The sequence below is a fragment of the Bos grunniens genome, chromosome 15 (genome assembly GCF_055505025.1).
Source record: "Bos grunniens cultivar Pamir isolate PY7600 chromosome 15, Bosgru_T2T1.0, whole genome shotgun sequence".
Taxonomy (NCBI): domain Eukaryota; kingdom Metazoa; phylum Chordata; class Mammalia; order Artiodactyla; family Bovidae; genus Bos; species Bos grunniens.
The window spans coordinates 48,086,419-48,103,233 of NC_141179.1; the positions used below are offsets into that span (position 1 = coordinate 48,086,419).

The 16,815-nt window shown below is 35.2% G+C and overlaps 2 protein-coding genes across 2 annotated transcripts; both read right to left on the reverse strand.

The window, feature by feature from the left end:
- Positions 1 to 1,044: 1,044 nt before the first annotated feature.
- LOC147357935 (olfactory receptor 52N4-like) lies at positions 1,045 to 2,040 on the reverse strand. The gene has a single exon (XM_086341994.1). The coding sequence runs from the start codon at positions 2,008 to 2,010 to the stop codon at positions 1,045 to 1,047; it is 966 nt and encodes a 321-aa protein (XP_086198120.1). The 5' UTR covers positions 2,011 to 2,040.
- Positions 2,041 to 12,428: 10,388 nt separating this feature from the next.
- Positions 12,429 to 13,391, reverse strand: LOC147357936 (olfactory receptor 56B2-like). The gene has a single exon (XM_086338165.1). It carries the CDS (start codon positions 13,389 to 13,391, stop codon positions 12,429 to 12,431), a length of 963 nt encoding a protein of 320 aa, XP_086194291.1.
- Between the last annotated feature and the right edge of the window lie 3,424 nt (positions 13,392 to 16,815).

A 16,815-nucleotide genomic window follows, 5' to 3' on the forward strand; every position in this document is an offset into this window, starting at 1 on the left:
CTTGAATAAACCTGCAGATCCCACCAGTCTGTGTGGAAGCAGTTTTATCTGAGATCCACAGAACAGTCTTATGGACTCTGTGGGAGAGGGAGAGGGTGGGAAGATGTGGGAGAATGACATTGAAACATGTAAAATATCATGTGGGAAACGAGTTGCCAGTCCAGGTTCGATGCACAATACTGGATGCTTGGGGCTAGTGCAATGGGACGACCCAGAGGGATGGTATGGGGAGGGAGGAGGGAGGGGGGTTCAGGATGGGGAACACAGGTATACCTGTGGCGGATTCATTTTTATATTTGGCAAAACTAATACAATTATGTAAAGTTTAAAAATAAAATAAAAATTAAAAAAAAATCTTCTCCAACACCACAGTTCAAAAGCAAACAAAAAAAAAAAAAAAGAAGAATGCTGTCAGGTGAATAATGTATTTCTAAATTAGAAATCCAGAGACTTTGAACTCATTAAATTAATGACCTCATGTATACTTCCTAGTTCTTCCATCAGAAAGACAACTTTGAAAATAGAGGAATTTTGATAATGATGAGCAAAATACAGAATTTATTTTCCAGAGGAAAATAACAATAGCCTTCAAACTGGAAATTCCAGTCCCTATTTGGATATAGGATAAAGTGGCTTCTGGCTGCAGATGATCTCTTTCCATCAGACAATCACTGAAGCTGATTTTCTTTCCCTCAATTGTCTCAACATTCTTTGGTGTTTTTGTTCATGGAGATATTGGTTAATGATGAGACGAGCCCTTCCCAGGGTGAGGAGATGAAAACACTTAGAAAGTATGGTGGCCATGCCCGTAATGTTGAGATTCTGGAGACACTGGGAATGCAGTAGTCAACACTCTTCTTCTATGTCATGGCCAAAATGGTGCTCTCAGGAAGGGATTATTAGACCCTGACTATATTGCCAACAGAAGTATCCCTTTCCTTCTATCTTCTCCCCTGGATTCTCTTCCCTCTCCTCCTCCTTTCTCTTTTCCCTTGCTCCTCTTTCCCTTCATTTTTCTTCCCTTAGCTGATATATATAGCCCTTTCATATGCTGTGGGATTTAGTATCCTTAGAACCTAAAAGGATCCTTATGACACAGTCTCGTATCTGCTTGGTTTTCACTCCATAGACGATAGGGTTCATAGTGGGAGGCAAGAGCAAATAAATATTGGCCACAATGATGTGGCATGATGGAGGAATCCTGTGACCCCCAAAGCGGTGAGAAAAGAAACAAAAGAAGGCTGGGCTGTAGGAGAAAACTATAGCACAGATGTGGGCAGTGCAGGTACTGAAGGCCTTCCACCGAGCTTCTGCTGAGGAGAGGCTGACCACCGCCCAGAGGATCATTGTGTAGGAGACTGAGATGCACAAGATGTCAAAACCCCCAATCAGGAGGGCAACCATCAGACCATAGATGACATTGATCTTGATATTTCCACAAGATAACTTGGCTACAGCCATGTGGTCACAGTAGGTATGGTGTATTATATTGCCTCTGCAATAGGGTAGTCTTTTGATGATGAAAGTCAAGGGAATGACAAGCAACACACCTCTCAGGAAAGTGATGAGCCCTGCTTTTGCAATAATAGGATTGGTGAGGATAGTTGAGTAACGCAGAGGGTAGCAGATGGCCACATAGCGGTCTAAGGCCATAAGCATAAGCACCCCAGACTCCATCCCTGTGAAGGCATAGATGAAGAACATCTGGACCAGGCATTCATCAAAGCTGATTTCCTTCAGGTGGAACCAGAAGATGCAGAGGGCTTTAGGAATTGTAGTAGTGCACATGACAAGGTCAGTTAGAGAAAGCATGGCCAAAAAGTAATACATGGACCTGTGCAAGGAATCCTCATATCGAATGAGGTAGAGGAGTCCACAATTACCAACCACAGCCACAACATACATTGTGCAGAATGGCAAAGAAATCCAGAAATGCCTGTCCTCCAGTCCTGGGATTCCAGTAAGAATGAATGAAGCTGGTGTCAAGTCTGTTTGGTTCAGAATTATCATGATCAAGTTGGTATAATCATTAAGCAGCTAGTAGGATTTTCGTGGGTTTCTTTGTTTTCTGTTTTCCATCCTTCAGGGTTAGAGGTGGAAAAGGAGAAAAATCTTAGTTGTACTCTCTCTTTCACTCTTGACTTCTTTCAGTGAAATGTGCATTTTAATATCAAATGATCAAATTCTTAAATGCAATAGAATACTTAAATAAGTTAAAACCAAGTATGTGTTCTATGTTAGTTCAGTTTATCAATTCATCCAACAAACAGTTATTTAGAAGTCACTATGTCCCCAGTTCTGTCACATATATTGTTTCCACATTATTTTGAAACAAAAAATGGCATAGATTAAATCCTCAAAAGTTTATAATTAAAGGCAAATGGTTTGAGATCTTTCTAATGAGGTTTTGTTAGAATATCTTATTTAAATGTTAATCGTGATACACATATTCTGATGAGTGTTTTCTTAAGGCAAACTTTGCTGATCGCATGACCTGACACAAGATAAGGTTGTTTTTATTGTTATTGATTCTAAAGGGTTATATTTCTGCTGTACTAAACTTTACAAATAGTAACTCATTAATCCTCACTAGTCCAGGATGTATTTTTAAATTAATCTGCACTTTATAATTGATTAAATGGAGGCACTATGTAGATGAGACTCCTACATGTCTGAGTTGCTGTATGTTCAATTCCAAAACTGAGCCCTCTCTGACCTCTTTTTTATGATTTATTTCTTCTAAATTTTGACAGAGAAAAGTGTGTTAGAAAAAATAGTGCCATATAATAATGAAAATAATATTCAGCTCCATCATTTTGATTGCTGAAGTTCACTTTCCTATATTTCAAATCTCCACAGAATTGACCTTTGCATTTCTAAATAGTTTGTTCAGCTTGCTTTTTCTTCCTTTTTCCTTTATGATTGTTGCTGTTGAAATTATTCATTTTTATAGGATTATTGTTAATTAAGTCTTCTCATATGATAATTATATTTTCTTCCTCTGTTCAGTATTTTTCCTTTTGATGACAATTTTCTTTATTGGGCTTAGTATTTGGTATAGATATCTCAGACATTTTAACTCATTTTTAGAACCGTAGAACATTTTTACTGTTATTGTTGACAATTAAACACAATCTATCAGAGATAATCCTTTATAATTTGTCTATTTCTAGAAAGTCTCTGTACTTCTGCTTTTCTGAAATACAGCCTTTGCTAGTTTTGACACATGATTCTCATCCAGAAATCCCCCTTCATCTCCTGTTTGTGTCATATCATTATTTGTGGACCTCATTATTCTTATTTCTATATTTCTGACTGCATGGAAAACATGTTTCTGAGAATATCCATGTCTTAATATAGCTTGTTATATTTATAATTTTGCTGGATTAAAAATTCTAGCTTTATTTTCCTTCAAGACATTTCTCTATTGTCTCCTAGCTTGCAATGTTGATTTTAAAGGAACATTCTGATTCTTGATCCTTTATATGTTAATTATTTTTCCTTTGTATTTCTTCATATGTTTTTTGGCCCTACATTAATTGAAAACATTTTACATTTTTTGAGCTTTGTAGCTTAATGGTGATAATAAAGGTGTAAGTGTGCGTGTGTATGTCTTATGGCAAAGGCAATTAATGAGTTTTTGAGACTAGAACTCTATGACCTATTCTTTTGGAAATTTTTTTTTCACTGAATTTTATTAATTTCTTCTTATTTTTTCTTTGTATCTTTTTACAACTTCTGTTAGTCAGATATTGGTTCTTCTTAATTTATTCTCACTTTTTGCTACTTAATTTTTTTTTTTTAGGTTCTATGTATTTGCTACAGTTTCCAGAAAAGCTCCTTCATTATATCTTCCAAATATCTTCACATATTTTGTTGTCTAATATTATGAATTTCTATGATCTTACTTTTATCTCCTTATTGTGAATATACTATACATATGTATTTATATTTATGTGTGTGTGTGTGTGCGTGCGTGCGCTCAGTCGCTCAGTCATGTCTGACTCTTTGCAGCCCCATAGACTGTAGCCCACCAGGCTTCTCTGTTTGGGGATTTTCCAGGCAAGAATACTGGAGTGCATTGCCGTTTTCTCCTCCAGGGGGTCTTCTTAACCCAGAGATCAAACTCATGCCCCTTGTGTCCCTCGCGTTGCCACAACTGGTAGGCAGATTCTTTAGCATAAGCACTACGCATTTATGATTTGTATTTATATGCCTGCATGCTAAGTCACTTCAGTCATGTCTGACTCATAGATACATATACATCCCTGGGTCGGGAAGATCCCCTGGAGAAGGAAATGGCAACCCACTCCAGTACTCTTGCCTAGAAAATTCTACAGATGGAGGAGCCTGGTGGGCTACAGTCCATGGGGTCACGAAGAGTCGGCAGGACTGAGCGACTTCACTTTCTATATATGAGGCTTCCCTGATAATTCGGTAAAGAATCTGCCTGCAATGCAGCAGACCCCAGTTCAAGTCCTAGGGTGGGAAAATCGACTGGGAAGGGATAGACTACCTACTACAGTACTCTTGGGCTTCCCCTGTGGTTCAGCTGGTAAAGAATCTGCCCACAATGGGAGGAAACATGAGTTCAATCCCTGGGTTGGGAAGGTACTATATTGCTCCCTGAATGTTATTTCAAACTTCACAGTTTTAATGATTTATTTTTATAGCTTGCTTTGTTTTTTTTTTTTATCTTTTATTTTGGAAATGTTTCTTAATCGTCAATTTTAACTACCAATTCACATTTAATAAAGAATCTTTAGAAAGGTGATTTGAAACTCCAGGTTATGAGTGAATCTCATCAATTGATAGCACTTACTGAGTATTCTTCTAGGGACCTCTTCATTGCATCCTTAGTTATCAGTGTTTACCATATCTCAGCTTATTATTTGATTCTTCATCTCCCAGGTATCATCACTGGTGTTGACATAAGCTAATAACTGCAAAGCTAACAGACACCTTGTAATCTGCATTATAGACAAAAGAAAAATGTATGTTGATAATAAAAGAATATGTTTCCTTGATTACCAATATAGTCATCAAGTTTTTTTTTTTTTCTGTCAGGTGTGTGAAATTCTACTTTGTGTACATTATATTTTTCAGATAACTTTTACAGGCATTATTAAAAGTGACAAAACTAACAATTCACATATACATGTACATACACATTTATATGCATAAAACACATGCCCACAAACACCATAGATATATGCATGTTTGTATGAGTGGAAAAAATTTAGACTTTGAAATACATTTTTGAAAAATATTTAGCCAGCAAAAATGAAATTGTCATAAGTGATGAAAAACAAGATTGCTGCTCATTTGTCCCTTTCAATATATTCGATCAACCAACTCAATTCTAGGAATTCATATAATATTGATAGAAGTAGAAAAGCTAGGGAAAACATAGATACACAGAAATTGAGGATATAAATACTCCAAAATTACCTGTGCCCTATTTTTAAGAATATAATTCTTAAATATGAGATGGAATATCCTATTTATGTCTCTTGTGTTTTCCTTTTTATGGTTCTAGTGTCCATTAATGAAACTAACTTTATTGTTACGTGAGAATATCTTATTTTCTATAAATTTATCAAACTCTTAAAGATGGAAACTTATATCAAGTAATAAAATATTAACCACAAATTAGACCTTTTCCGGGATGGGGGAGCCTGGTGGGCTGCTGTCTCTGGGGTCGCACAGAGTTGGACATGACTGAAGTGACTTAGCAGCAGACCTTTGCCAAATTAAATTCACATTGATTTGAATGTAAGCTAAATTGTTCTCCAAGGAAAATGGATTCATACTGTGCTGTCAGTGGGCAAGTATAATCAATATACAAGAATTAATAAATAGTAACATCAATACATGAATACCAGAATTTATCAAATATAATATTTTATAGTCTGTCAGTTATTTCACTCTCAATTTCCATAGATAATCAGTTTATTTACTTACTAGACTGTCCTCAATTTTATAACTGTTTGTTCTCTCAATATGACAGTGGATTCCTCCAACTAAATTTGCCATTTAAAATAGATTAAAAAAAAAACAGTCACAAATAGCGTCTCTAGAATGTAAATCAGATTCTCATTTGAGAAGAATAGGAGGGCAGTTAAAAGAGTTTTGTGACCATGATGAAGAATGTGACCACTGTGTAGCTATTCTCCCATTCTTCTTGTTATGGGAGTGATTTAGACTTGACTTTCACTACAACAGAACCAAAGATGCCTATTTGTTTAGGAAAATAACTAGATATTCATAGTCATGATGGAAAGTTACACTGGATTGCAGTCTGTGAGGAAATAAACATTTCCAGGAAAGTTCAGTCTTTTTCAACACTTCTGCCTTCAACTGGGTAGATGGAATCAAACCCCAAGTTGTGAGAATCTAACAGTCAATTCATATACATCCCCAAACTCTCCACTTCTTTATACTGCCTACTAAGTAAAAGAATCCTGTCTGCACTCTCACTTTTATATGCCCTTTAATACCTTGTTTTCTGGTGAGGAAACAATAAGCTGAATGCAATCTGTTTCAGATGGTCAGGAGTCTGGTCAAAAAACATCGCAATTCTACAAATATACATACACATGTATGCACACAATTCTCAACTTTTTAATCCTTTGTTATCTGTACTACGGAAATGAGCATTTAAGAAAAAATATGTGTTGCAAATCCCAAGGGGAGATTTCAAAATATTGGAGGCACAGGTGCTCTTGTGGGAATCAAGCTTGCTCCTATGGGAAAATTAAAAAGTAATGAAAGTTTTCAGTTCTTACTACCCATACAGTGGTATGTAAATAAGTGAATAGTTCCATGTGTGTGTATTTGTGCATTGTGTGAGAGCATGTATAAATAGAAAGGAATGAAAATAAAGAAAATAAATGCAAAATTTTAAATGAAAAATTATGACTTTAATATTTATTGCAGAGTACAGTACTTTTGCCTGGAAAATCCCACGGACGGAGAAGCCTGGTAGGCTGCAGTCCATGGGGTCGCTAGAGTCGGACACGACTGAGCAACTTCACTTTCACTTTTCACTTTCCTGCACTGGAGAAGGAAATGGCAACCTACTCCAGTGTTCTTGCCTGGAGAATCCCAGGGACGGTGGAGCCTGGTGGGCTGCCGTCTCTGGGGTCGCACAGATCGGACACGACTGAAGCGAAGCGATTGTTTCTTACTGTGGAAGACATTATGGGAGACAAACTGAAAGCACTTGAGTTACAGAATGTTTCAATCATTCACACACCCATCTATTTTCCTTTTATTTGTTTATTTTTTCATCTCTCTAAATAACATCACTGAGGATTTGGTACTCCCAGAACTTACACGTGTAAGAAGAGGAAAATTGTGAACAAATTTTAAAATATATATTATGAACTTTTTCAATCATAGTAATGCTGAATAATCCTTGTTAGAATGGGTTAATTGCATGTCAATTGAAAATCAATCAAATCACAAAACAATGAGTGTAATATTTATTTATACTATATCTAAGATACAATTAATTTAATCATCTATCAGTATTCTAATTTGAAAACTTAAAGCATAGTTTTTATGATCTGTTTCTACCCAAAGTATGCTATTTGTTATATTTTCTCTAAAATGTGTAGATGGAATCAAAGCTGAAGTTGTGCAAACATAATAATCAATTAATATGCATCCAAAAACCCTCTCCACCTTTTTTTATTGCTTAAAGAATAAATAAAAAATTCTGCTTCTACTCCCTCTTTTGTATGTCTTTAGTACCTTAGTTTCTGGATACCAAAGCAGAGAACTGAATGCAACTGGTTCAGGTGTTTAGGGTATTAGTCATAAGATATCACGATTCTGCAATATTTGTACATGCACAATCCTCAATTCCTTAGTCTTTTGTTATTTATCCTATTGAATGTGGGATTTAAAGAAAAACGTGTGCAATTTAGCCCAAGAACATATGCACAGCGTTAAAGATACACAGGCTGTTCATGGGAATTAAACTAACTTCTATCTGAGGAGGAAAATGGAAGGTTTACATTCTTATCACCTATGAAAAGTGAAAGTGAAGTCGCTCAGTCGCGTCCGACTCTCTGCGACCCCATGGACTGTAGCCTATGAGACTCCTCCATCCATGGGATTTTCCAGGCAAGAGCACTAGAGTGGGTTGCCATTTCCTTCTCCAGGGGATCTTCCTGACCCAGGATCGAACCCCGGTCTCCTGTGTTGTAGGCAGCTGTTTTATCATCTGAGCCACCAGGGAAGTTCTTTTCTTTAAATTCCACATTCAATAGTATAAATAACAAAAGACTAAGGAATTGAAGATTGTGCATGTACATATATTGCCTAATCATGATATCTTTTGAATAATACCCTAAACACCTGAACCAGATTGCATTCAGCTCTCTGCTTATCATCTATAAGATGAGACATAAACAAGAGAACAATTTCATATACATGCATCTATATGCATCTGTTTGCTTTGTGTGAAAAAGCATATATAGGGGCTGTAGAATGAACACTGTAGTGTTTAATGAATATTACTAATTTTAACATTTACAGAATTATCTACTTTCTGTGTCAGGACCTTAAGGACACAAGCTGAAGATATTTACAATGTTTTGAAAGCTTTTAATTTACTCTCAAACGCATATATTCTCATGTCCCTTTATTTGTTTATTTTTCTTTCAAGTGACATTGAAGATGAATTTATGACATTGAGGAACTTCATTAGAAGATCAGACTTATTAAACATATATATTAAGTGAGGAATATTTAGATGCCCAAAGTTTGAGATTAATAATCATGATGATATAATGGCAATAACTAATAATAAAACATAACAACTGCTTCTAGTTTTATACCCTTTGCTAAGTCACTTCAGTCGTGTCCGACTCTGTGCGATCCCATAGACGGCAGCCCAACAGGTTCCCCCGTCCCTGGGATTCTCCAGGCAAGAACACTGGAGTGGGTTGCCATTTCCTTCTCCAGTGCAGGAAAGTGAAAAGTGAAAGTGAAGTCGCTCAGTCGTGTCCGACTTAGCGACCCCATGGACTGCAGTCTACCAGGCTTCTCCGTCCATGGGATTTTCCAGGCAAGAGTACTGGAGTGGGGTGCCATTTTAGTTGGATGATAAAATCAATGCCTGCATATTTTTATTAATTGGAAAAATAAAACAAGTTTGGAAAGAGATAATTTCAACACTTAAATTTCAGAAATTACATTTACCAGATAAACTTTTTTTTTCTTTTTTTTATTCAAGGATAATTGCTTTACAATGTTGTGGTTGTCTCTGGCAAACACCAATGTGAATTAATTATTATTTTATATATATAAAACATTATATTTTAATATATTATTATATTATATAATTATATATTATTTATATATTCATTATTCTTTATATATATTATATATGTATTCTTTATATATATATATATATATACACACTTCCTCTCAAGCCTCCCTCCTCTCTGTCCATTTCACCCCTGTTGGTTGTCACAGAGGGCAGGGCTGGGCTCCTTATGTTATACAGCAGTTTCCAGCTAGTTATCTATTTCACACATGATAAGGTATATATGTCAAAATTTTTAATAAACATTTGTTATATGTATTTTTGAAAAAAAGTTTTGACAATGTCATATTAAGACAAAAGTTCTTCAAGTTTAAATGGATATTCACAGCAGGGCTATTCAGCAAAATTATGACTAAATGAAAATCCATCATACATATTTATACAATTTATTTAATGATTTCCCATTCTTAGATTTATATGTTATTTTGCAGAAATATGATACAAGTTTATATGTAGAAGAAAACTTTTAGCACAGTGTTTTTTTACTTAATAATTTTTTATTGAGGTGAAATTCACATACCATTAAATTAACTATTTTACTCTTTGAAAAGTAAATTCAGGGCTGTGCAAATATCAGCACTATATAGTTCCAAAACATTTTTGTTACCTCATAAGGAAATCAGTCACTCATTGCCCTGGTTTTCTAGCTCCTGTCAATAAATAATTTGCATTTTGATTTAATGAGCTTAGCTATTCTGATTATCTTATATAAAAGAAATCATAGAATTCATAACCGTTTATGTTGCGCTTTTTCACTTAAGATGATGCTTTCAAATTTCATCTCCATAACAGCTTATAATTTTAATTTATTTTGATTGAAGTGTAGTTGATTTATAAAGCTGTATTGATTACTGCTATATGAAAAAGGAATTCAGTTATATGTATGTATACATTTCAAAATATTCATTCCCATTATTATTTATCATAGGATACTTCATGTAATTCTCTGTGCTATACAGCAGGACCTTGTTGCTTATTCATTCCATATATAACAGTTTACATCTGCTAAACCCAGCTAAACCCAATCTCCACTCCATCTTTTCCCCCATTTGCTCTCTCCAGAAAACCATACATTTGTATTCTGTATCTATGAATCTATTTCTCTTTTGTAAATAAGTTCATTTTAACCACTTTTTTAGATTCCACATGTAAGTGATATTGTATGATTTGTCTTTCTCTGTTTGACTGACTTCACTCAGTATGACCATCTCTGGGTCCACCTGTGTTGCTGTAAGTGATATTGTTTTGTTCTTTTTATGGCTGAAGAGTACTCCACTATATATATGTACCACATCTCCTTTATCCATACATCTGTTGATGGACATTTAGATTGGTTCTCTTTTGGGTGTTTCCCAGAAGTATGTAAAATAGTCTTGGCTATTGTGAATAGTGCTGCTAAGAACACATTGGTGCCTGTACCTTCTTGGATGTGAGTTTTATGTGGATATATGACCAGGCATTGGATTGCTGGATAATATGGTAATTTTATTTCTAGTTTTCTGAAGAGCATCCATACTGTTTCTCATGATGGCTGTACCAGTTTATATTCCCACCAACAATGCAGGGGAGTTCTCTTTTTCCACATCCTCTGCAGCATTTACATAACCATATATATTAGTACTTCATTTTATATGAATGATTAATAACTCCTTGTATACATATATATATATATATATATATAGTTTTAACATTCAATAGATGAAGTGTTCTTTCTAGCTTTTTTCTAGTAGTGCTGCTATGAATATGAATGTACAAGTTCTTTTTTCATACAAGCTTTCCAATATTTTAGGTAGACACTTCAGTGTTGAATTCTTGAGTTACACAGCAAATGTGTCTTTCTAATTGCCAGAACTGTTTTCCATAGCTCTTGCATGATTTTATATTTCTAATGCAATGTACTAGGATCCCGATACATTAAAATCACCAACACTTGCTAATTTCATTTTACCAAAAAACAAAAAAATCCTTTTAGGGGAAATAGTGGTCTCTTTTGCAGTTTTGATTTGAATTTGTTTAATGAAAAATAACGTTGAGCATCTTTTCATATGCTTGTAGGCCTTGTACATCTTCTTTAGAGAAATACCTACTCAAGTTATTTGTCCACTGAAGAGGATATAAAATGCATTAGGATGCAAATGCACAAATGGCTGAAGTAAATCCTGTGCTATCAGAAGCTATATAAATTGTACCTGGATTCAATTCCCTAATTAAATAGAAAGGATTGTCAGATATTTGATTTAATTGTGTCTATTCATCTTTGTCTGGAAAAATAATGCATATTCCACTTGCACATCTCTTGAATTTCTTGAAGTAATGAGAATCAATGTGTTATTCTGCTTTAAATGAAGATCTTTCTTGACAACTAAGATTACAAGTATTAGCTTTGGTACTTTTTTTGAAGTTTCATTTTTCACCACAAATTCCTTATGCTAACTGAAAAACTGCCAGTATCAGTGTCCTTATCTCTTTTGCCATTTCAAAATCTTAGAGAATAGGATGGATATATATTTGGAAAATGAGCACCTTTTCCATATTAATTGCTCTTGTTGTCCAGCTTAAGAAACTTATATAAGCCCTGACTGACCTTGTTCTTGAGTGCATATACTGAACACTTTTCACGTGCTTGTTGGCAATCGTACATCTTCTTGAGAGAAATGTCGTTTTAAGTCCTTGATCTTTTAAAAAAATATAATGACACATCATAAATCCAATAGAAAAATGGTAGGAGGAAGTGCTACCTTATCAGTAATTATATGAAATGTACATGGTTTTAAGGCTCTAATTAAAAAGAATAGAATGGCAGATATATGATTTAACCACATCGTCTGGAAGTTTTAGCCAGGGCAACTAGGTAAGAAAATAAAATATTTACTCTGCTTCTCTTTCCTTTGGATTTTTGAATCATCATCATTTTGGATAACAAAGAAATTTCTTGAAAAACATGGTTCTGAATATTAGTTTTACTGCTTTTTTGGAAGCATCATTAGTTGCAATAGACTACTTAAATCAACCAAAAAATATCAATGTTTCTTAGTTCTTCTTACATCTACAACCCTAGGAGGATATAATGGATATATATGTGGGGATATTACAAAGGTGAGCATCCTCTCAGCTTAAGGAACTTATATAAGCCATGTCTCAGGTCCTTGTTCTTGAGTGCATAGACCATGGGGTTAAGGGCAGGAGGAATGACATTTTCAAGTACACTGAGTAGAACTGGGATGAGGGGAACTGTCTTTGTTGCACTATGGGTGACAGAAAGGACAATGAGAATTGTATAGAAAAAAAGGATTAGGATAAGGTGGGAAGTGTGAGTGCTTAAGGCCTTGGATGCAGCTTCTGCTGAGTTCAGTTTCAGCACAGAGTGAAGAATTAGAACACAGGATATAATAATCAAACCCAAGTCACTTCCCATGAATGTCCAGGCCAGAAGTAACTGATAGACACTGTTGATTCTCTTGTCATCACAGGATAGGCTAGCGACTCCAAGAGTAGAACACAGACAGTGCTTGATTTGGTTTTTTGAGCAGTAGTGTCTCTGAGCAGCCAACACAGGCACAGGGATAGAAGACAGACTGTTTCTGAGTGTCATGAACACAGTGGCTTTGACCACAAAAGATTCGTTGATTATTGATGGATAGCGTAGTGGTCGACAAATGGCTACATACCTATCTATAGCCATGCAGACAAAGATGCCTGATTCCGTAAGCATAAGTGTATGTATGACATACATTTGCAGAAAGCACTCAGGGAGACTGATAGACTTAGCATTGAACCACAAGATCGCCAAAATCTTGGGCATGATGTTGGTAGCCATGCCCATATCTACCACGGCCAAGATGCCTAGGAAATGGTACATGGGCTGGTGCAGTGTTGCCTCCTTACTGATGATGATCAGGATAAGGATGTTGGAGCTGAGAGCTAAGAGGTAGAGCAGAGCCAGGGGCAGGGATAGCCAGTGTTGCCAGCTGTGAATGCCTGGGAATCCCAACAGAATGAACTCAGAGACCTGGAACTTTGAGCTGTTGGAATCTCTGAGATCCTGGAACATCTTCACTAAGAGGAAAAATATGCAAGGTTACAATTCTTAATAATTTCCCTGACAGTGTTTAAAAAGGAGTTACTCAGGTTCATGATATTCTTGGTGGTAGTGGTGGTACAGAGTCATTGTCTTTTCTATTCTCATCCCAGCACTAATATGTATTGGATATTTCTAGTTAAACAGGAACTTTGTAACACTAGTTAATCAAAACACAAACTTCATACCATAAGGCAGTTCATATTGGTTTGTCCTTCTCAAGACTGAGGGGAAAAAATTAGTGAAAATTGGAACTTCGGTCACTATCTTCAGCCTGGAGACTATGGAATTTGGACAAAATGAAAGCCCTCTAATTTCACAGCCTGGCATCTTAAAGTTGGTTTTACTAAAGTGTTGGATTATTAGAGACTTAATATTAATATATAGTATGAGTATAAAGATTTTTGAGTACAGAGATATTTAGGTAACATTACATTATATGATATTGATAATAACTTTTTTCTAGGTCATGAGATTTTGTGAAATAATCATGAGTATTATTCACTTTAATTAAAATATATGAAGTAATTTATCATATACTTGTTTTAGTGAGTAAACTGATATCAAAATTGCTAATGACCTATATGAAATCATGTAACAAAAGGAGAGAAAAATAATTGAGGTATCTCAGCATAATGTAAAAGCAACTGTTTCTGGTTTTCAGTAATTTTCCTCTACTTGACATAGTTTCGGTTTTTGGAGCACTCCAGATAGTCATACTATAAACAGTAAAACAGATAATTAAAACTTAGCTTCAGAAAAATTGTTTGAAATGAATTACTCGATTAAATTACTTTGTATCTATCAAATATTTTTAGTTTAATCATTTGTTCATTTTAATCTAAAAACTGAGATTTGCATAATCTGTTTCTCCTAAATATTTGCTACTTATTTGTTTCCTTTCAATAGTTTAAATATTTAGCATGTATTATTAGGATATATAATTTTGAAAAACTCTGTGGTTGGTAATTGTAGTATGTACAGAAAAACAATAAGGATACACACACCTGATGAATATACTCATCTCAAAAGAAGTGATGATATTCAATTATACTTATAACAAAATAAAAAATGGTAGACTACAGAAGATACATATTTATGCAAATATATTTATTCTACTTCATATATGTTATTTTAATAACCTCTAAATTTCAATATTTTATTTTATAGTTTTCATTGTTTTTATTATTAACATTGGAACTATTTATCAAATATCATACATTCTTTGACTATTAATTCACACTTAATAAAGAGTCTTTGGAAAACTGATTTGAAACTGCAGATGATGAGTGGATATCATTACATGGTAGGATCTACTTTGTGTGCTCCTGTACGGTCCTCTTTGCTTCACTGTTGACCTTCCTGGTTCATAGGTCCCCCTCATCCACCCAGGGACTTCCACATTTTTGAGAAAAGAGAGGTACAGATATAAGTGGAAATGAAACTAAGTAAAAGTTTGGAAGAGATCCAGAGAATTCTCAAAGAGGAATAGACAAATGATGTTACATCTAATGCATGGTTAGAATTCTGCTAGATCAGTGTCTTTCTTTCTTCTGTAGTCGTTTGCTTTTCTACTCACTTTCACCAATATTTTTAGCTTTGTAATTTTGCAATATTATATTCTATTTTGTGCCCAACCACAACCAAATCCAACTTCAAACATCACATTCCTTAAGAATACTCAGCTGTGAACTTTCATGGTGGCTCAGTGGTAGGGAAACCACCTGCCAATGCAGGGGACACGGGTTCAATCCCTGATCCGGGAAGATCCCACATGCTGTGGAGCAGCTAAGCCTCTGTGCCACACTGCTGAGCCTGTGCTCTAGAGCCCGTGCTCTAAGAAAACAAGAGGCAATGAGAAACCGGAGCACTGCATCTAGATAGCAGCCCTGCTCATTGCAACTAGAGAAAAACCCCTGCAGCAATGAAGATCCAGTAGACCCCAAAATAAATAAAAATTAGAAAAAAGAATACTCAGCTCTCTGTCAGAGGAGACAGGGAGCCATCCTTTGAATTTTCTTAATATAACTGCAAAAGATGTAGGCATTGTAGGTATGGTGTATATCTGGCAGTAGATTGAAATACATTTCTCATTTCACATCATAATATTATAACTGTATCAATAACATGAATTCACCAGATTTTAGCCAAAATCTGAGTGCTTAGACATATGTATTTATGTTAATATTTGCATTGTCTGTGAAGACAATGTGCACATATTTGATATCAATAAATATTTTTGAGTGAATGAAGACGTTAATGAATAAATGATTCAGATTTTTTAAGACTTTAAGAACTATTACACTGTATTTTAAACATTATTTTTGGAAGGTATAAGAGGAACATGAGAAGAAAGAACTATACTATTTCATAATTCAACAGAAAACTTAAATTCCTAAAATAAAAAAATATTCCCCACTGCAAAAGTGAAAGTGAAGTCACTCAGTCATGCCCAACTCTTTGCGACCCCATGGACAGTAGTCTGCACCAAGCTCCTCTGTCCATGGGATTTTCAAGGCAAGAATACTGGAGTGGGTTGCCATTTCCTTCTCTAGGGAATCTTCCCAACCCAGGGATTGAACCCAGGTCTCTTGCAGTGTAGACAGACTCTTTACCTTCTGAACCACCAGGGAAGTCCCCACTGCAAAGTAGATTAAAAAAAAAAAATCAAAGGAGCATGGAACAAAATAAGTCAACAGTCAAAACAAGTATGTTAGATTTGGAAATTAAGTTCAGTCAGTTAGACAATGCTACATGTTGACCATATTTTACATTGATTATATGCAAGTGTTTATGTAATAAAATATTTATATATAAATATATATATATATGTATATGTATGAACCTCCATGATTAGCCCCAGTGACTCAGTGATAAAGGGCCTGCCTGCTAATGCAGGAGATGTGGATTCCATTCCTGAGTTGGGAAAAAACCTGGAGAAGGAAATGACAACCACTTCAGTATTCTGGGAGATCCTATGGACAGAGGAGCCTGGAAGGCTAGGTCCATGAGGTCACCAAGAAGTTGGACATGACTTATGCAATAAAATATATAAATATGAATCACCAAAAGAGACTGCAAAGAAAACAGTAAATGAAAATGCACAAAATATTTGGAAGGAAAAGTTATACTAATACACCAAATGCATACTCCCAAATAAGGAAGATATAAAAGCCAAATTAGAAACTCAAACAAGTATATGGATTAAGATCACCTTCATAAAAGGAAATGGCAACCCATTGCAGTATCCTTGTCTGGAAAATTCCATGGACAGAGGAGCTTGGCAGGCTACAGTCCATGGAATCACAAGAGTCAGACATGACTGAGTGACTAACACTTTAACTTTCATAAAATAATAGATGACACATTTTACACACAGTAATTAAATCTTAGTGCA